Source organism: Indicator indicator, chromosome 16, assembly GCF_027791375.1.
Source record: "Indicator indicator isolate 239-I01 chromosome 16, UM_Iind_1.1, whole genome shotgun sequence".
Classification (NCBI taxonomy): domain Eukaryota; kingdom Metazoa; phylum Chordata; class Aves; order Piciformes; family Indicatoridae; genus Indicator; species Indicator indicator.
Window position 1 is genome coordinate 1,757,987 of NC_072025.1, and position 21,526 is coordinate 1,779,512.

Genomic DNA, 21,526 nt, shown 5'->3' on the forward strand with positions numbered 1-21,526 from the left:
TCATAAGCAGCTAAAATCTCTTTCTCTGTTGGAGTGTAGTTTGCCTCTGAGCCTCTGTAAGCCACGACCCCAGAAACCAAGAGGACGTCCTCGTGTCTCCCCTGGAGCTCTTTGCCATAAGCACCAGGTTGGACCATTGTCACTCGCGGCCGTGTACAGAATGTTCTTAATGTCTGGACCAGTTCGGACAGGTCCCAGACCCATCGCTTGGACTACCTCTCGCTTGATCTGGTCAAAGGCTGCTTGTTGCTCAGGACCCCATTGGAAACTGTTTCTCTTTCGAGTCACATCATAGAGAGGTTTCACAATCTGACTGTATCCAGGAATGTGCAGTCTCCAAAATCCCACTATGCCTAAGAAACGCAGAGTTTCTTTCTTGTTGATGGGATTTGCCATGGTGGAGACTCTGTTTAATCACATCCATTGGGATGTGACGGCGACCATCTTGCCACCGCACTCCCAGAAACTGGATTTCTCTGGCAGGTCCTTTCACCTTGTCTCGCTTGATAGCGAAACCAGCTTGCAAGAGAATGTCAATGATTTTGTTACCTTTCTCGAAGACTTCTTCAGCAGTCTCACCCCAGACGATGATGTCATCGATGAACTGAATGTGTTCTGGAGCTCCACCTTTCTCCAAAGCATCATGGATCACTGCATGGCAGATGGTTGAACTGTGAATCCACCCCTGGGGCAAACGATTGAATGTGTACTGAATGCCTCTCCAGGTGAAAGCAAACTGAGGCCTGCATTCCTCTGCTATGGGAATAGAGAAGAAAGCATTAGCAATGTCTATGGTAGCATACCATTTGGCCTGCTTGGATTCCAGCTCATATTGGAGTTCCATCATGTCTGGTACAGCTGCACTCATGGGTGGAGTTACTTCATTCAAGGCACGGAAATCAACTGTCAGACGCCACTCTCCATTCTGCTTTCTCACAGGCCAGATTGGACTGTTGAAAGGTGAATGAGTTTTGCTGATGACCTTCTGACTCTCCAACTGACGAATCAAGTTTTGGATGGGCACCAAAGAGTCACGGTTGGTTCTGTATTGTCTGTGATGCACAGTTTGAGAAGCAACCGGCAGCTTTACATCCTCTATCTCATGTTGTCCCACAACTGCAGATTCATCTGAAAGCTCAGGTCTAATGGACAACTTCAATTTTCCTCCATCAATTTCTACAGTTGCTATTCCAAAAGCCCATTTGTAACCCTTAGGGTCTTTAAAACACCCTTCTCTCAGAAAGTCAATTCCCAAAATACAAGGTGCATTAGGACCTGTTACAATAGTATGTTTCTTCCACTGCTTCCCAGTTAAACTTATATCAACTTCTATCTTAAACAACTCTTGAGATCCACCAGTGACTCCCTGAATAGTTATAGATTCTCCCCCTTGATAATTTGATGGTATTATGGTGCACTGAGCTCCTGTGTCAACCAAGGCCCTGTACTTCTGAAATTTTGAAGTGCCAGGCCACTGGATGTACACATCCCAATAGATTCTGTTATCTCCATTATCCCTTACCTCCCCCTGGCGGAAGGCAGGGCACCCCTAATGGTGGGGATTACCTCCACATGTACAGCTGGCACAATGTCCAGCACCAGAATTAGGATCACTGTTGGAGCTATCAGAGTTGTTCTGGGAAACTGAGGAAGCGACAGCTACCCTCCTGGTATTGCTACCTCGGGATCTGCCCCTCTGCAGCTCCCGTAACCTCTTGAAAAGATCAGAAGTTGGTTGACCATCCCATCTGTTCATGTTCTCACCAAACTGATCACGCAGAGTTATCCAGATACTGCCACGTGATTGCCTCTGCTGTCTGTTTTGGTTTGACCTATTCTGGAATGGCCTTCTTGGAGCACGTCTGTTCCTAACAGCTGAAACTTGTATCCATCTGGAGGAAGAGGAATTAGAATCATCCCCCTTCATCAAGTTGGATATGGAGGTTTTAAGTTCCTCCTTCAGCTCTTTCATGCAATTCTCCATCTTTCCAGACAGAGTTTCAATGGCTGAAACCAAAGAAGTACGTGCAAGACTATCCTCCAATTGCCTCATTTGGTCAGTGAAATGGCCAACAGTAGGAGGTGCTCCACCATAATTTCTTGCCACAATCCTGCTTGCCAGAATAGTAGCATAATTAGGAGGAGCAAGCTTAATGAGCTTTTTGGCAAGGCCTGTTCCAACAGGAATTTCATCAGGATTCAGAGTCTTATGATCTCCATACATTATTTCTCTCACAGCAAACTCTCTCAGACGCTTGATTCCCTCAGCTATTGTGGTCCAAGGCTTAGGGTTCCATGGTAAATCATCTCTGCTGGGGTACCTCAGCGAGACTGCCAGTAGGAGGCGTGCCCACAGAGAAACTTTACCAATGCACTTGCCTAGGTGCCTGTCTATGCCTGTATCCTTTGAGAGCATCCCCAACTGAGAGGCCGACTTGTCGCCTAGCACCAATGCTGGGGCTCCCATATCAAAACACCTGGCTAGCCAAGACAGGACTGGCTCATTATCTCCTCTGATGTAATCCTTCCTCACATGTCTAATTTCCTGTCTGGGTGCATTAGCTGACTGTATGTCATCCTCATCATCATCATCATCATCATCATCCTGAGGTCGCTGTCCCCATAATCCTATTTTAATCCTCCGTTGAATTTCTTTGAGTTCAGAGGCACTACCAGCAGTTGCTAATCTACCAGGGTCTACATCCTGACCTACATCTCCATCATCCATGTGGGGTCTCAAGAGGTCTACCAGAGTTTTAAGGCTAACCCTCTCTTCCTCATCAGAAAGATCTTTCTTAACAGAGGGACCCTGAGTAGAAGGACCCTCATCTCCATCTGCACCATCTCCTGCAGCATCTGCATCTCCTTTACGCTTTCTGGTTACAGTGGCCACCAAATTTACTGGCTTGGTTTTCACATTCACAGCAGAGTTGGAAGAGCAAGTAGCCTTATGTCTTTCTTGACACAGTGCTATCAGTAGCCATATGATTATTCCAAGAAGCAACAAAATTAAGATTAAGGCTAGTACAAGATATCTAAGGTACCACTGGTTCCAAGGACCCTCTGTAGTTGTAAGAGGAGTAACAAACTCATATGTGTCTGCTAGCAGATCCATAGTTGAGTTACCATAGCTTCTTAGCCCAATAAGACCACAACAGAATTCACCAACATTCAGTAACTTGTTCTTAACCCAAAGAAACGACTTATATGCCACATATCTCACAATCTTGTCTATCATGCAGGAAACAGCCCATCTGTAGACAATCACACTGATAACAGAGGAAATAAAATTACTCAAAATCCAAAACAGCTTCATTTTGCTTCCTAATCTGAGCAGAAATAAATCAAACAAGCAATCGAGCCCCACGTTGGGCGCCAAAAATAAAAAGTGTGTCGGTGTGAGCTGAAATTCCCCCCCCACCGACAATAACCAGGCTAGCTCAGTCTGGAAGCAAATGAAAAGCTGTATTTACAAGCAGAGTCTAAAATCTACAATGAAATGCAATGAATATGTACAAATATACAAAATTCACAACATTCACAAATATATACAATCAACAGAAAAGCACAACTGATCTCCCTTTGCTTCCCCCCAAGGGGACCCTCCCAAAGGGGCCTCCCTCTCCCAGGAGCTTCCCCCCCAGACCCCCCTGGACAGAGAAGCAGAGTTAGTTAAGCAGAAAGTTGTTAACTTAGCTGCCAAGGTCAGTGTGTTATCTTCAGCCAGAAGAGAAGAAGAAACAGCAGCCAGACAGCCCAGCAACTGCCCCCACTGCCGAACGCAGAATGTGCAGAGTGCCTACTTTGTTTTGGGTAATAGTTCTTAAACATTTCTATCTATCCAATGGAAGTGTTTAGAACAATCATTATTTTGCTTTTTTACACCCAATAGTGACTTATTTACATTCTTTCACTTTCTCTGTTCTGAACTTTGCAAGGAAAAATTAAAAAGACAGTTTCAAACCACCACACCAACCCATTGTTTGAATCTCTGAGCTTCCCAAAGAGAAGGCACTAAATCAGTGCTGACCTTTGCAGGGCTACTCTTTTGGTGCCACCAATCTTTTGCCCTATTTTATTGCACACTTCAGGCTGTGTGGTGCAGCAGACAGTCTGGAGGACAGGGATCCATCCAGAGGGACCTGGACAGGCTGCAGAGGTGGGCACAAGCCAACCTCATGAAGATCAACCAGACCAAGTGCAAGGTCCTGCTGCTGGGTCAGGGCAATCCCAAGCAAAGCTACAGGCTGGGCAGGGACTGTCTGGAGAGCAGCCCTGAGGAGAGGGACTTGGGGGTGCTGGGGGATGAGAAGCTCAGCAGGAGCCAGCAGTGAGCACTTGCAGCCCAGAGAGCCAAGCAGAGCCTGGGCTGCAGCAAGAGAAGTGTGGCCAGCAGGGCCAGGGAGGGGATTCTGCCCCTCTGCTCCACTCTGCTCAGACCACACCTGGAGCTCTGGGTCCAGTTCTGGAGCCTCTGTTCCAGGAAGGCTCTGGAGGTGCTGGAAGGTGTCCAGAGAAGGGCCACGAGGAGGAGCAGAGGGCTGGAGCTGCTCTGCTCTGGAGACAGACTGAGAGAGTTGGGGTTGTGCAGTGTGGAGAAGAGAAGGCTCTGAGGAGACCTTCTTGTGGCCTTCCAGGATCTGAAGGGGGCTGCAAGAAAGCTGGGGAGGGACTTTTGAGGGTGTCAGGGAGTGATAGGACTGGGGGGATTGAGCAAAACTAGAAGTGGGGAGATTCAGATTGGATGTTAGGAAGAAATTCTTCCCCATGAGGGTGGTGAGAGACTGGCAGAGGTTGCCCAGGGAGGTGGTGGAAGCCTCATCCCTGGAGGTTTTTGCAGCCAGGCTGGAGGTGGCTGTGAGCAACCTGCGGTGGTGTGAGGTGTCCCTGCCCATGGCAGGGGGGTTGGAACTGGCTGAGCCTTGAGGTCCCTTCCAACCCTGACAGTTCTCTGATTCTGTGCTTGCTTGTTACAACAAGAGATTCCCAGCTCTGGCTGCTCGTTTGGCCTCTCCTCCAAAGCAAGGCTCTAGGCAGATCCCCTGCAGTGCCTGCAGCATCTCCAGTGCCAGCAGAGGCAGGCAGGAGGAGGTCCAGGCAGGGCCAGGCCCTGCTGAGCAGTGCTCATCACCCATCTCAGGCTCTTTACATGCAAAGCTCTTGTTTACTGCTGGCAGCAGTGCTTCCAGCCCTGCCTGCACCCCTGAACTGCTGTTTATTTCCCTCCCCTAGAACTGTCCTGCTTCTCTTCTGTGTGAGGAAGGAATTATTAAAATTAGCAGATGCTTTTAATTAGTGGAAATGGCTCAGGCTGCTTGGGCTCCTGCCAAGATGTCTGAATTCTGTCAGCCAGTTAAATAAACTTGGGAGGGAAAAAAAAAAAGCAACCCAAAAACCTGGGATTACAGCTCAGATTTCCCAGCTCAGGGCCTTTTGCTCTGGGATTTTTTAGGGCTTATGGAATTAATCAGATCTGACTATAAGATAGCTCTCTGTTGCCCTCTCTTGCTCCCAGCCACCAGCTCTGTGCAGATGGAGCAATGAAGAGCATCCATTTTCAGGACCTGCTTGGTGATGCAAGGGTCCAATGTCCTCTAATCATCAGGGCAGGAGCAGCCTGGACTTGTTCTTTCATTTCCCTTCCTCTCTTTGGTTTTCTTTTTACAATTGAGTGCTCTCAATAATCACAGGATCATAAAGGTTGGAAAAGACCTCCAAGGTCAGCAAGCCCAAAGCTTTAACCCAGCACTGAAGCCCACCACTAAATCCTGTTCCTCAGTGTCACATCTCCGTGTCTTTTAATCACCTCCAGGGGTGGGGACTCAACCACTCAAGCCTATTCTAGGGTTGACAACCTGCTGAGGGAAGAAATCCTTCCTGATCTCCAACCTAAACCTCCCCTGGCACAATTTCAGGCCATTTCCTCTCAGCCTGTTGCTTGTTACTGGGGAGAAGAGCCCAACCCCCACCTGGCTCCAGCCTCCTTTCAGGGAGCTGTAGAGAGCAATGAGGTCTCCCCTCAGCCACTTCTGCAGACTGAACCCCCCCCAGCTCCCTCAGCTGCTCCTCCCCAGCCCTGTTCTCCAGACCCTTCCCCAGCTTTATTGCCCTTCTCTGGACCTGTTCCAGCCCTTCTGGGAGTGAAGGACTCCAGAACTGAAGCCAGTATTGGAGATACAAGTCATGATCAGTGATTAAATGAATTTTGTGCTTGTCAGGAGCCAGTGTCACCATCTCTGTGTCACCAGCAACACCCTGAAATCCAAGTGGCAATAAGCACAGCCACAGCACAGAAGCACTCTCCACATCCAGGTGTTTGGTCAGTCAGACACCTGCTGGATCCCATGGCCTTGACTAAAAAGTGTGCAGGGTTGATATTCTTCTGATTCTTACTAAAGATGTGTGGCTGTGGCACTTAGGGACATGGTTTGGTGTTGACTTGGCAGTGCTGGGTTAGCAGTTGGACTCCATGATCATGGAGGCCTTCCAGCCTTTAATGATTCTTAAATGTCACCATTCTGTGATTCTGAGAGCTGCTGGGCTGCAGATGAGTGGTGGGGGTGGGGGTGAAGGGGAAGCAGCTAGCAGGCTTTTGAGTGAGGGAGGTTACCTTTGGGATCTCCTCTGTGTCCTTTGTCTTTCAGGCTGTGATCAAAGAGCAGCTGCAGGAGTCTCATGGGCTGTGTGAATATGCAGTCTACGTGCAAGGTAGGTGGCAGGAGGCTGAGGCAAAGCTCCTGCAGCTCTGAGACAGGGTGAGAGACAGCAAGGGAAAGCCTGGCTGAAACATAAGGCACCAGGACACACCAGGGGTTGTCCTGCTGGAAAGCAGCTCCATGGATCTTGGAGTCCTGGTGGACAGAAAGTTCTCTGTGGGGCAGCAATGTGCCCTGGTGGCCAAGAGACCAATGGGATCCTGGGGACAGCAAGTAAAGTGTGGCCAGCAGGGCTGGGGAGGTTCTGCTCCTCCTCTGCTCTGCTCTGCTGAGACCACCCCTGCAATCCTGTGTCCAGTTTGGGACTCCCCAGGTCAAGAGAGACAGAGACCTGCTGGAGAGAGTCCAAGGGAGAGGCAGGAGGATGCTTAGGGGACTTGAGCATCTCCTCTGTGGAGAGAGACTGAGAGCCCTGGGGGTGTTTGGTCTGGAGAAGAGAAGGCTGAGAGGGATCTGATCAATGTCTATCAATAGTTGAGGGGTGGGGGTCAAGGGGAGGGGGCCAGGCTTGTATTGGTGGTGCCAGCAGATAGGACAAGGAACAACAGGCACAAGCTGGAACCCAGGAGGTTCCACCTCAACATGAGGACAAACTTCTCTGTGTGAGGGTGCTGGAGCCCTGGAGCAGGCTGCCCAAGAGGATGTGGAATCTCCTTCTTTGGAGACTTTCAACCCTCATCTGGATGTGTTCCTGTGTGCCCTGCCCTGGGTGGCCCTGCTGTGGCAGGGGGTGGGACTTGATGATCTCTGGAGCTCCCTTCCAACCCCTCCCATTCTGTGGTTCTGGGTGCTGTGTGGTTGCATGGCAGAGGCAGCTCTTCTTACAGCTCATGGATTCACAGAATGCTTTAGGTTGGAAGGGACCTTCAAGATCATCCAGTTCCAACCCCCATGGTTGGTTGGTGCCATGGACACCTCCCACCAGCCCAGCTTGCTCAAGGCCTCATCCAACCTGGCCTTGAACCCCTCCAGGGAGGAGGCAGCCACAGCCTCCCTGGGCAACCTGTGCCAGTGTCTCCCCACCCTCACTGGAAAGAATTTCTTCCTAATCTCCACTCTCAGTCTCCCCTCTCCCAGCTCAAAGCCATTTCCCTCATCCTGGCACTCCCAGCCCTTGTCCAAAGTCCCTCCCCAGCTCTCCTGGAGCCCCTGCAGGTACTGGAGGCTGCTCTGAGGTCTCCTTGGAACCTTTTCATCTCCAGGCTGTTAATATTTGACTCTCCAGACAGTTCATAGATTTCATACAATGGTTTGGGTGGCGGGGGACCCCCAAAGGTCATCTAATTCCAACCTGCCTGCTTCAGGTGATGGTTGTCTGAGTGCTTGCTTTCAGCATGGCCTTGCTCCTCCTGTCCTGCCCTCAGAAAATCTGCCTCCAGACTTGGCATTGCTGTGGAGGGAAGCAGCTGAGGTTGTTGACCAAGGCCTGTACAAACTGCAGGGCAGGGGAGAAATCCAAACTGCATCCCAAAGAGCAGCTGGCCAGGGTTTGAAGCTGCCCAAAATGGGGCTTAGGAATAAACTCTACTCCCCTCTGCTCTGCTCTCATGAGACTCCACCTGAAGCACAGTTCTCCAAAGCAAAGCTCTAGGCAAATCCCCTGCAGAGCCTGCAGCATCTCCAGTGACAGTTCTGGTGCCCTCTGCACAAGAAAGACCTGGAACTGCTGGAGTGGGTCCAGAGGAGGCCACCAAGGTGAGCAGAGGGCTGCAGAACCTCCCCTGTGGGGTCAGGCTGGGAGAGTTGGGGCTGTTCAGCCTGGAGAAGAGAAGGCTCCAGGGACACCTCAGAGCAACCTTCCAGTACCTTAAGGGGCTCCAGGAGAGCTGGGGAGGGACTTTGGACAAGGGCTGGGAGTGCCAGGATGAGGGACAATGGCTTTGAGCTGGGAGAGGGGAGATTGAGAGTGGAGATGGGGAAGAAATTGTTGGCAGTGAGGGTGGGGAGACACTGGCACAGGTTGCCCAGGGAGGCTGTGGGTGCTCCCTCCCTGGAGGTGTTGAAGGCCAGGCTGGATGAGGCCTTGAGCAGCCTGGGCTGGTGGGAGGTGTCCCTGCCCATGGCAGGGGGGTTGGAACTGGATGGTCTCTAAGGTCCTTTCCAACCCAACCCATTCCATGTTTGCAGCATGCAGAATCCTTCACCTGTGCTGCTCTCCTGGCCCTCAGACACAGCTCCTGCCTGAGGGGTAGGACCAGCTGGGTGTGGTATCCCCTGGCTGTACCCCCTCCTCCTGCCTGCTGCCAGGGGCAGGCTTTGCTTGCAGGTCCTGGATGACTTTTCCATGTCCCTGTTGTCTGACAGCATTGATATTCCGCTTGGAGGGGAAGATTCAGGAATCTCTGGAGCTCTTCCAGACCTGTTCCATTCTGAACCCTCGGAGCGCTGACAACCTGAAGCAGGTGGCACGGTCCCTGTGAGTTGGGCTTCCCTTGGTTCTCTTCCATGTGCCACCCAGCACCTTCCATGGTTTGTTTTCTCATCTCCCAGGCTTCCTGTGAAATCCCAGGCAGCTGAATTCCAAAGGTGCTCTGTCACCTGCCTGGCTGCTGTGGTGCTGTCCTTGCTTTGTGCTTGAGGCAGGAGAGGTCACACACTGATTTTGAGGGGCAGAGCTAAGAGTGCTGACCTGAGGGGTGCAAACCTGCCCTACAGCCTCCCTTTTTGCCTCTGAATACCCTGTTAGAGCACCTCTCTTTTCTCCTATCTTCCTCCCTTTTCCTGATCATCCTACAAGGATGAGCAGAGGGCTGGAGCTCCTCTCCTATGAGGACAGCCTGAGAGAGTTGGGGTTGTGCAGTCTGGAGAAGAGAAGGCTCTAAGGAGACCTTCTTGTGGCCTTCCAGCATCTGCAGGGGGCTACAAGAAAGCTGGGGAGGGACTTTTGAGGGTGTCAGGGAGTGATAGGACTGGGGGGAATGGAACAAAGATGGAAGTGGAGAGATTCAGACTGGAAGTGAGGAAGAAGTTCTTCCCCATGAGGGTGGTGAGAGACTGGCAGAGGTTGCCCAGGGAGGTGGTGGAAGCCTCATGCCTGGAGGTTTTTGCAGCCAGGCTGGAGGTGGCTGTGAGCAACCTGCTGTGGTGTGAGGTGTCCCTGCCCATGGCAGGGGGTTGGAACTGGCTGAGCCTTGAGGTCCCTTCCAACCCTAACAATTCTATGATTCCCAGGACAAAGCCCTGGGAATTCACTTCCTTCATCTCCAGTGACATCAGGGAGAGCCTCAGCATCACTCAGGAGTGGTGGCCTGCAAGGGAGCAGTGCAATACCTGCTGAGAGTGGAACCTCTCAGGGCAGCCCTCTGCAGAGCTGGCAGGCAGCAGCATTTCTCACTGGCAGAGGAGGTGGTGGTGGTTGCACAGCAGGGAAAATAAATCTGGCAATGCTTTTGCAGGTTCCTTTTGGGGAAGCACAAGGCAGCCATTGAAGTGTACAATGAGGCAGCCAAACTGGATGAGAAGGACTGGGTAAGTGCTGTGCTGAGCTGCAGGCTGGCCTGGCCTGGGGAGCTGGCTGCAGGCAGGGATGAGCTCATGCTGAGCAGGAGCAGCCCAGGAGCTGCTGGGCTGGGAGGCATCATCAGGCTCCAGAGCAGCCTCTGGTTTGGATCCCACAAGTCAGGCACAAGCAGAGAATGGGTTGGGTTGGGTTGGGTTGGGCTGGAAAGGACCTTAGAGACCATCCAGTTCCAACCCCCCTGCCATGGGCAGGGACACCTCCCACCAGCCCAGCTTGCTCAAGGCCTCATCCAGCCTGGCCTTCAACACCTCCAGGGAGAGGACAGCCATCATGACCTCTTCTGGACCTCTCCAGCAGTTCCATGTCCCTCTTACAGTGGGGAGACCAGGACTGGATGCAGCCCCAACTCTCCCAGCCTGTCCATCTGTCCCAGGCCTTGCCTTGGGGCAGGGAGAACTGAGCACATTTCCAAGCACCACTGCTCCCACAGCCAGAGCTGTCCATTGAGGCAAGCATGGGAAGCAGCTCCCAGTGTGGAAACCCTCAGTTAGCATTAAAACTTCTTTGAGGAGTTGGAAAAGCCTTTTGTAATGCCAGCACTGAGAGAGATTGGCAGCAGGGCAGCTGAGAGGGTGACTTGGTACCTGCTACAGGAGCAATAATGGAATTAGCTCTTAAATGTAACAGGACAAAGAAGATGAAGGAGAAGAGCATTGCAGAGGGACATGTGGGACAGTGGGTGGTGAGAGGGCAGAGGGCTGGGCTGGCACTCAGTCATGGGCAGCCTTCTGTGGGGACTGTTTTCACAGGCTCCCAGGATGGCAGGGGTTGGAAGGGACCTCCAGAGATCTTCCAGTCCAACCCCCTGCCAGAGCAGGAGCATAGAACCCAGCACAGGTCACACAGGAACACATCCAGACAGGGCTGGAAAGGCTCCAGAGAAGGAGACTCCACCACCTCTCTGGGCAGCCTGCTCCAGGGCTCTGGGACCCTCACAGGGAAGAAGTTCCTCCTCATGCTGAGGTGGAACCTCCAGTGCTGGAGTTTCCATCCCTTGCCCCTTGTCCTGTCCCAGGGTGCAAGTGAGCAGAGGCTGTCCCCTCCCTCTTGACCCCCAGCCCCATCTGAAGGGGGCTCCAAGAAAGCTGGGGAGGGACTTTTGAGGGTGTCAGGGAGTGATAGGACTGGGGAGGGGGGGTGGAGCAAATCTAGAAGTGGGGAGATCCAGATTGGATGTTAGGAAGAAATTCTTCCCCATGAGGGTGGTGAGAGACTGGCAGAGGTTGCCCAGGGAGGTGGTGGAAGCCTCATCCCTGGAGGTTTTTGCAGCCAGGCTGCAAATGTAGCAGCCCAGCACCCCTTCAAATGTAGACATTTAATAAATCCCCTCTCAGCCTTCTCCTCCCCAGACTGCACAGCCCCAGGGCCCACAGCCTCTCCTCCCCAGGCAGTGCTCCAGCCCCTTCAGCATCCTGGTTCTGACTGGGATCTCTCTGGGAAGTGAGTCACATCTGAGAGAACAAAGCAGTTCTTTGCTGCTTGTCCTCTGGAGAGACCCTCACCCTTTCTGGGGGCTTTGGCTTGCGGGTCTGCAGCTTTGGTGTCCAACCACACTGAAGCTCTGCTAAGGTTCCTGAAGCAATTTGGATTTAGAGGTTTTCTTCATCTACAGAGCGAAAAAAAAATGTGTGGGCAGACACAGTCAGGTTGCTGCAGAGGAGGTTTAGGTTGGACATGAGGAACAATTTCTTTCTCAAAAGGGTTGTGAAGGCCTGGAACAGGCTGCCCAGGGCAGTGGTGCAGTCACCAGCCTGGAGGGATTTCAAAGGTGTGGAGATGTGGTGCTGAGGGCCATGGGTTAGTGGTGCCCTGGCAGTGCTGGCTTAAGGGTTGGACCTGATGGATCTTAAAGGTCTTTCCCAGCCAAACAGTTCTCTGCTTCTGAGTCTCCTCATGCAGGTTCCTGGTGGCTGTTACCCAGACTGGAGAGCTGGGCAGAGAGGAACCTCAGGAGGTTCAACAAGGATGAGTGCAGAGTCCTGCACCTGGGAAGGAAGAATCAACTGCAGCAGGACAGGCTGGGAGGGGATCTGCTGGAGAGCAGCCCCAAGGAGAAGGACCTGGGAGTGCTGGTGGACAACAAGTTCTGCATGGGACAGCAATGTGCCCTGGGGGCCAAGAAGGCCAAGGGGGTCCTGGGCTGCATTCAGAGGAGTGTGGCCAGCAGGGCCAGGGAGGTTCTCCTCCCCCTCTGCTCTGCTCTGCTGAGACCTCACCTGGAATATTGCATCCAGTCCTGGGCTTCCCAGTTCAGGAGGGACAGGGATCTGCTGGAGAGAGTCCAAGGGAAGGCTCCAAGGCTGCTGAAGGGCCTGGAGCACTGCCTGGGGAGGAGAGGCTGAGAGCCCTGGGGGTGTGCAGTCTGGAGAGGAGAAGACTGAGAGGGGATCTGATCAATGTCTGTCAATAGCTGAGGGCTGGGGGTCAGGAGGGAAGGGACAGGGACAGCCTCTGCTCACTGTGCCCTGGGATAGGACAAGGAGCAATGGATGGAAATTCCAGCACAGGAGGTTCCAGCTCAACATGAGGAGGAACTTCTTCCCTGTGAGGGTCCCAGAGCCCTGGAGCAGGCTGCCCAGAGAGGTTGTGGAGTCTCCTTCTCTGGAGCCTTTCCAGCCCTGTCTGGATGTGTTCCTGTGTTCCTGTGCTGGATTCTATGCTCCTGCTCAGGGGGTTGGACTGGAGGATCTCCAGAGGTTCCTTCCAACCCTTCCATCCTGGGATCCTGTAACTTCACTCCTAACCCTGATTTGGTTTTGTTTGTGCTTTGTTCTTTTTTTCCTGCAGGAGATCAGCCACAACCTGGGGGTGTGTTACATGTACCTGAAACACTTCAACAAGGTAATGCACATGGCTCCTCTTACCTACCTGAGAGATGGGCAGCAGGCTTCCCAGGGCCTTCCCTGCCTCCTTGGGCAGCTGGAAGGGGATCAGCATTTGCAGGGATTGGCAGCAGGGCAGTTTTGTGCTCAGTGCCCGTTCTGGGAGCAAAGCTTTGTGAGCTGTCTGTGTTCATTTGCCTGCTGGAATCACAGAACTGTCAGGGCTGGAAGGGACCTCAAGGCTCAGCCAGTTCCAACCCCCTGCCATGGGCAGGGACACCTAACACCACAGCAGGTTGCTCACAGCCACATCCAGCCTGGCTGCAAAAACCTCCAGGCATGAGGCTTCCACCACCTCCCTGGGCAACCCATTCCAGGCTCTCACCACCCTCATGGGGAAGAATTTCTTCCTAACATCCAATCTGAATCTCCCCACTTCTAGTTTTGCTCCATTCCCCCCAGTCCTATCACTCCCTGACACCCTCAAAAGTCCCTCCCCAGCTTTCTTGGAGCCCCCCCAAGACCCTGGAAGGCCACAAGAAGGTCTCCTGGGAGCCTTCTCCTCTCCAGACTGCACAACCCCAACTCTCTCAGTCTGTCCTCATAGCAGAGCAGCTCCAGCCCTCTGCTCCTCCTCGTGGCCCTTTTCTGGACACCTTCCAGCACCTCCAGATCCTTCTTGCTGGGTGACCTCACCTGCAAGGTAGTGGAGGTGGGGAGGAGTGAAAGGATGCTGAGCCTTGTCAGGAGTGGGATGTGCTGCCCAGGGAGGTGGTGGAGACACCATCCCTGGAGGCCTTTAAGAAAAGCTTGGATGTGGCACTTGGTGGCAGGGTTTAGCTGATGTGGTGGTGTTAGGTCATAGGCTGAGCTTGGTGATCTCAGAGGTCTTTTCCAGCCTCAGGAGTTCTGTGATTCTGTGATTCTGAGGCTTTCTCTCAGCAGGATTTTTCAGAGCACTTTCCTGCTTTTGAAGGGAACGTTGGCGAAACCTCAAGAGCAGCCTCCAACTGGACAGGAAAGCAGCTGTGCTCCAGCAAGAGCTGCTTCTCTTTCTGAGCCTTGGCCAGGCAGAACCATGAGCAGAGCAGCAGTCCACACACCATGCCACTTCCATCTCCTTGGAGAAAGAGAAGTGTGATGGGGAAGACCCAAACCATTTCCTCAGCTCAAACTGCTGCACCTTGTGAAGAGAGTTTATGAAGGCAACCTGCAGCCCCTTGGTTCTGGCAGGCTTCAGGGAAGAGTTATGAGCTTGGTTTGCTGGAGGAGCAGCAGGCAGCTTTTTTTCCCTCCATGGAAAGGATTTGCTCCTGTGTCTGGAGCTCCTTTTGCACCATGCCTGGAGCCAAAGCTACAGAAGAACAAAGCTGCAGTGTGGGCAGCACCAACTTCCTTAGCTTGGTAGCTAATGAAGAACACACAGATGAGGCCTTGAGCAAGCTGGGCTGGTGGGAGGTGTCCCTGCCCATGGCAGAGGTTTGGGACTGGATGGTCTTGAAGGTCCCTTCCAACCCAAACCATTCTGTGAATCTGTGCCTGTGTCCATGGGGACAACTGTATACAGTGAAGCCTTTGGGGCTGATTCTCTCCAGAAGCTGCTGGCAGGGATCCCCTGTGGTGCAGAATTCCACTCCTGTGTCAGCATTTCAGAGACAGAAAGCACTTTGCTGTCCTGCTGGCCAGGCCTGAGGAGGGAAGAGGAAGATGTGCCTCCAAGTGCCTCCTGCTGGAGGGGCTGGCTGTGTGCCTGCCAGGAGCTGGTTCACTCCTCTTGTCCCCTTGGCAATCCAGGCTCACTGCTGGAGTGAGCATTTTAGTGTAGAGTGAGCTGCAGTGTGCCTGCTGCCCTACCACAGCTGCAGCTGCCCTCAAACCCACCCAGTTCAGAGGCAGGGCCAGGCCTGTGCTCCCCTCCTGCTTGGGAGGTCGTTGCCTTTGGCTTGGCTTGGAGCCTCCTTGCCTTTTCCTGTCCCTCACAGCTCGTGCCTCTCATTGCAGGGCTTGTCTCAAGCCTCCTCTGGGCTGGGTTTTGCCAGCAGGGCTCTCTGAGCCCATGGGGTGTTGGCTCTTGAGCTCTGCTGGCTGCTGGGGCTGGCTCTGGGGCTGTTGCTTCGCTGAGGTCTCTGTAATCACTGCTTTGATGTCATTTTGTTCTCTGTGGCTGTGTGTTTTTAGGCACAGGACCAGCTGAACAATGCCCTGGAGCTGAACAGGCATGACCTGACTTACATGATGCTGGGGAAGATTCACCTCTTGGAGGGGGAAACAGACAAAGCCATTGAAGTCTACAAGAAAGCTGTTGAGTAAGGATGTCTCCTTCCTTCTCCCTGTGCCAGGAGCAATTTGAGCTGAATTGAGGCCATGATTAAAAAAAACCCAAACGCCTAATGATGATGATAGTGTCTTTGTGCAGAGCTGGCACTTTGGAGCCCTTCAGCTGTCTCTGCTCTCAGCTGTAGTCCTCCTCCTGCTGGCAGTGTGGCAAGGAAGAAGGCAGCTCTTGGAAGGTCTGCCAGGGACAAGAGAAACAAAACAAAACAAAAAAGGTAGAAAAGCAAATGGACACAGATGCCTGGGAGCAAACCTACCCAAAACTGGCTTGATGAATCCCAGAGGTTTATCTCCCCAAAAAGATCTGACCCCAGGGGTCTCCCTGAGCCTGGCTGGCTGTCAGATATCAGACTCTGGCAGGGTCTCAGGTGCTGTTTGCACTTGCAGTGATTTGTGTTTGAGTGTGGGTGAGGAGGAAGAGTAGAACTGGGTTGGTGCACAGTGAGTTTTGCCCACAGGACCCCAGCTTGGTGGGGGTTGGAAGCACCTCTGGAGCTCATCCAGCCCAACCACAAGCAGGGCACCCACAGCAGCCTGCCCAGGATCACAATGGCCAGGGGGGGTTGGAATCTCTCCAGAGAAGCAGACTCCACAACCTCTCTGGGCAGCCTGCTCCAGGCCTCCAGCACCCTCACACCAAAGAATTTTCTCTTCCTGTTCTCATGGAACCTCCTGGGTTCCAGTTTGTGCCCCTTGCCCCTTGTGTTGTGCCTGAGCACCACTGAGCAGAGTCTGGCCCCAGCCTCTCCCCTGCCAGCCTTTAGCTCTTGCTGAGCATTGCTTAGATCCCCTCTGGGGCTGCTCTCCTCCAGGCTCTCAGCCTTTGCTCCTCACAGAGCTGCTCCAAGCCCCTCAGCAGCTTTGTGACCACCCTGACACCTTTTCTCAGCACCAATTTATCTTGGTTTAGGGCATTCCTGAGCATCTGAATTACCACTGCTTTTAAAATGCAGTTTTGTGCTGGAGGCCCACACCAGGGAAAGGCAGGGGCATGATGGAAGGCCCTGGAGGCTCCTTCCATGCCTTCTTTTGGCTGCTGTGTGGCAGCAGGTTGGGCTGAACAGACACATGGACTAATCTAGAATGTTCATTATGTAAATAATCCTTGCTAAGCATCTTAGCAGCTTCCTATCTCTTACCTCAGTGCCCTCCCTGCCCTCCCTTCTTCCCCACTCCTGGCTTTTCATTTCTTTTTGCTTCTCCCCTGGTGTGTGTGAGCAGGGGCACAGGAAGGGGCAGAGGCTGTCTCAGCAGCCTGCTCTGGGGGCTTGCTGCAGAGCATAGAGCAGCCCTCAGCTGGCCCTGCAAAGCAGCTCTGTGATCTCTTGATAGGCTAAACACAAAGCCTAATGCTGAGTGTGTGCAGGACCCATCAGAACTGCTGAGGGCTGCCTGTCCTGCCTGGCCCAAGAGGCTTGGGCTGGATTTAGCAGGTGGTTCCTGGGAGCTTTGTGTTTCCAGGTCACTGGTGCAGGCTTCATTTGGAGCTTAACATGATCTTATTATGCCTCCAGCTCTGCTGCAGAGAGCTGTGCTCACTTCCCATCTCTGTGCAGCAGACATTTGGAAAGCTGAGGTGTAGCCTTGCCCCTCCCTGATGGCAGTGCTGCTTCCCTGCAGTGGTGCCCAGTGCAGCCCAGGGAATTCCAGGCCAGGCAGTCTCACCTCTGTGCCTGGTAAGATCATGGAGCAGATTCTCCTGGAGGCACTACTGAGACAGAAGAATAGTGAAGAGGTGATTGGGTACAGTCAGCATGGCTTCACCAAGGGCAAATCCTGCCTGACAAACCTGGTGGCCTTCTAAGAACAGGTCACAACATTAATAGATGAGGGGAGAGCAACTGATGGCATTGACCTGGACCTGAGCAAAGCCTTCCACACTGTCCCACACCACAGCCTGGTCTCCAAACTGGGGACACATGGGTTTGATGGGTGGACCATGAGATGGATAAAGAACTGGCTTGATGGCTGCACCCAAAGAGTGGCTGGCAATGGCTCCATGGCCCAGGGGAGGCCAGGGACAAGTGGAGTCCCTCAGGGATCAGTCCTGGAACCAGGCTTGTTCAACATCTGTGTTGGTGTCATGGACAGAGGCATTGAGTGCAGCCTCAGCAAGTTTGCTGATGACACCAAGCTGTGTGGTGCAGCAGACAGGCTGGAGGGAAGGGATCCATCCAGAGGGACCTGGACAGGCTGGAGGGAAGGGATCCATCCAGAGGGACCTGGACAGGCTGGAGGGAAGGGATCCATCCAGAGGCACCTGGACAGGCTGGAGAGCTGAGCCCAGGACAACCTCCTGAGGTTCAACAAGACCAAGGGCAAGGTCCTGCAGCTGGGTCAGGGCAATCCCAAGCACAGCTACAGGCTGGGCAGGGACTGGCTGGAGAGCAGCCCTGAGGAGAGGACACTTGGGGGTGCTGGGGGATGAGAAGCTCAGCAGGAGCCAGCAGTGAGCACTTGCAGCCCAGAGAGCCAAGCAGAGCCTGGGCTGCAGCAAGAGAAGTGTGGCCAGCAGGGCCAGGGAGGGGATTCTGCCCCTCTGCTCCACTCTGCTCAGACCACACCTGGAGCTCTGGGAACAGTTCTGGAGCCTCTGTTCCAGGAAGGCTCTGGAGGTGCTGGAAGGTGTCCAGAGAAGGGCCATGAGGATGAGCAGAGGGCTGGAGCTGCTCTGCTATGAGGATAGACTGAGAGAGTTGGAACTGTTCAGTCTGGAGAGGAGAAGGCTCTGAGGAGACCTTCTTGTGGCCTTCCAGGATCTGAAGGGGGCTGCAAGAAAGCTGGGGAGGGACTTTTGAGGGTGTCAGGGAGTGATAGGACTGGGGGATGGAGCAAAACTAGAAGTGGGGAGATTCAGATTGGATGTTAGGAAGAAATTCTTCCCCATGAGGGTGGTGAGAGACTGGCAGAGGTTGCCCAGGGAGGTGGTGGAAGCCTCATCCCTGGAGGTTTTTGCAGCCAGGCTGGAGGTGGCTGTGAGCAACCTGCTGTGGTGTGAGGTGTCCCTGCCCATGGCAGGGGGGTTGGGGCTGGCTGAGCCTTGTGGTCCCTTCCAGCCCTGACTGATTCTGATTCTATCCCCTGCTCTCTTTGCCCTTGTCCTAGAAGGGCTCAGGAGCAGCTTCTGACCTCCCTGGCTTTTGTCTTGCAGGTTTTCTCCAGAAAACACAGAGCTCCTCACAGCACTGGGCCTGCTCTACCTGCAGGTACTGAAGACTCTTCTTTATTTCAGGAACTTAACTCTAAGCCTGGTTGTGAAGCTTTGGTATTTTTGCAATCTTCCTGTTCCTTCCTGGTGACAGAGAGCTGAGTTTTTACAACCATAAGAGACATTCCCTTACAAATCCCTCCCCTGCCCAGAAGTTCTGTGTTGGACCCAAACCAGCCCCAACCAACCAACCCACAAAGCCCATGGCTGACAGAAGAGTCACTGGTTTGGTTTTGTCCCTCCTATACATAGGATCCTAGAAGGGTTTGGGGTGGAAGGGACCTCTGAATGTCATCCAGTGCAACCCCCTCTGCACTCAGCAGGGACATCCCCAACTGGATCAGGTTGCCCAGAGCCCTGGTGAGCCTCACCTTGAATATCTCCAGGGATGGGGCCTCAACCTCAACCTGTTCTGAACTTAGAATCATAGAACCAGCCAGGCTGGAAGAGACCTCCAAGATCCTCCAGTCCAACCTATCCCCCAGCCCTAGCCAATCAACCAGACCATGGCACTAAGTGCCTCATCCAGGCTTCTCTTGAACATCTCCAGGGACAGTGACTCCACCACCTCCCTGGGCAGCACATCCCAATGGCAAATCTCTCTCTGGGAAGAACTTCCTCCTAATCCCCAGCCTAGACCTCCCCTGGCACAGCTTGAGACTGTGTCCCCTCCTTCTGCTGCTGCTTGCCTGGGAGCAGAGCCCAACCCCCACCTGGCTACAACCTCCCTTCAGGGAGTTGTAGACAGCAATGAGGTCTGCCCTGAGCCTCCTCTTCTCCAGGCTGAACACCCCCAGCTCCCTCAGCCTCTCCTCACAGGGCTGTGCTCCAGACCCCTCCCCAGCTTCCTTGCCCTTCTCTGGACAACATCTCTCCTGAACTGAGGGGCCCAGAACTGGACACAGGACTCCAGGAGTGGCCTGACCAGAGCTGAGTACAGGGCAGAATAACCTCCCTTGTCCTGCTGGCCACACTATTCCTGATCCAGGCCAGGATGCCATTGGCTCCCCTGGCCACCTGGGCACACTGCTGGCTCATGTTCAGCCACCATCACCCAGCACCCCCAGGTCCCTTTCTGCCTGGCTGCTCTCAGCCACTCTGTCCCCAGCCTGTAGTGCTGCTTGGGGTTGTTGTGGCCAAAGTGCAGAACCCTGCCCTTAGCCTTGTTCAATCTCATCCCATTGGCCTCTGCCCACCCAGCCAGCCTGGCCAGGTCCCTCTGCAGGGCCCTCCTACCCTCCAAGAGATGGACTCCTGCTCCTTCCTTGGTGTCACCTGCAAACTTACTGATGCTGGACTCAATTCCTTCATCCAGATCATCAATAAAGATATTGAACAGGATGGGGCCCAGCACTGATCCCTGGGGGACACCACTAGTGCCTGGCTGCCAGCTGGATGTGGCACCATTCACCACTGGCCCTCCAGCCAGTTCTTGACTCATTTCAGAGTGAAATGGGTCAATGGGGAACTTGTTCCTGCCATCCCCTCTAAATCTGCTCCTCTCTGATTTAAATTGCCCAGGGGATGTTTTCTAGAGTTATTTTCTATCCACCTGCCTATGCCTTGGGTGCCTGTCTCTTCTCCCCAGTAAGAAGGGATGCAACAAGAGGAAATGGCCTCAAGTTGCACCAGGGGAGGTTCAGGCTGGACATTGGAAAGAACATCTTCACTGGAAGGCTTCTCTTCTAACCCCTCTGTTTAGCAGCAGGGTTAGAGAGTGGTTGGAGTGGATGATCTCAGAGGCCTTTTCCAACCCAAACACTTCAATGCTTCTCTGACCTGCACAGGTTTCTCTGCAGACCACATTTACCACACCAGAGCTTGTTTCCCTCTATCTTTTTGTTTTTTTTTTTTCCTTTCTGCTGCTAAAAGCAAGTTGGAGCTGAGCCAGAGCAGGGAATTCAGTCTGGCAAGCAGCCTAAATTCTGTTCTAAATCCTCCAAGACTTGGAGCAACCCTAGCTGCTGCTGCTTTCTGGAGCAGCAGCAGCAGCTCTAGCAAGCTCCTCTCCCAACAAAAGCAGCAGTGAAAGGCTTCCTGTTGGTGCATTTAAATCACAAAGCTCAGCACTTGGGGCTGGAGGATGTGAAGGGAAGGAGGAGCTGATGGTTCCAGAAGTCAGCTTCCCTAGGAGTCAACAAAGAAAGAACAGGCAAAGGTGTCTGGGAGGGTGGTAGGGCTACAAACCTTGCTCTTGGGAAAGATTTGATGTTAAATACAGTCTGGGGGGGGGGGGTGTGGAAATTGCTCTGCAGGTAGAGACATTCAGCAGGAGCTTTGGGTGTCTTCAGTGGGGGTGTGTGGGGTTAGAGGGGAGAAGAGACATCTGTGAGAGAGAGGTAGAGTCAGTAGGACATTAATCCTTTAGAATCATAGGACCAGAGAAAGGGTTGGGTTGGAAAGAAGCTTAAAGATCATCAGCCTTTGCCCCACAACCCCTCTGGGCAGCCTGCTCCAGGCCTCCAGCACCCTCACACCAAAGAAGTTTCTCCTCCTGCTCAGATGGAACCTTCTGGGTTCCACTTTGTGCCCACTGCCCCTTGTGCTGTCTGAGAAGAGTCTGGCCCCAGCCTCTTGCTGCTGAGCATTGCTCAGATCCCCTCTGGGGCTGCTCTTCTCCAGGCTCACCAGCCCCAAGGGCTCTCAGCCTTTGCTCCACAAGCTCTCTGGGCAGCCTGCTCCAGGGCTCCAGCACCCTCAGAGTAAAGAAGCTTCTCTCTACATTGAGGAGGAACATCTCCTGTCAAACTCTGCCAGACTCCTATGAGTCACACAGCTCAAACAAGACACCACTTGACCTGCAGCAGGCAACTCACATGGAGAAAATAGGGAGTAATTCTCATTTGTCATCAAGGGAAGGACAGAAATCCAAAGCCAAGGTGGCTGCAGCAGCTACAGCCCAGGGCACTGCTGCTGCTGTCACAAG

At 53.2% G+C, this 21,526-nt stretch overlaps 1 protein-coding gene across 1 annotated transcript in view; it reads left to right on the top strand.

The window, feature by feature from the left end:
• BBS4 (Bardet-Biedl syndrome 4) overlaps positions 1-21,526 on the top strand; it is a 57,315-nt gene that overhangs the window by 18,674 nt on the left and 17,115 nt on the right. Inside the window, exons 4-9 of the mRNA XM_054388117.1 lie at positions 6,645-6,708; positions 9,021-9,132; positions 10,112-10,184; positions 13,024-13,077; positions 15,237-15,364; positions 18,544-18,598. Of these exons, the coding sequence (XP_054244092.1) occupies positions 6,645-6,708; positions 9,021-9,132; positions 10,112-10,184; positions 13,024-13,077; positions 15,237-15,364; positions 18,544-18,598 (486 nt within the window). The remainder of the gene's footprint in view (positions 1-6,644; positions 6,709-9,020; positions 9,133-10,111; positions 10,185-13,023; positions 13,078-15,236; positions 15,365-18,543; positions 18,599-21,526) is intronic.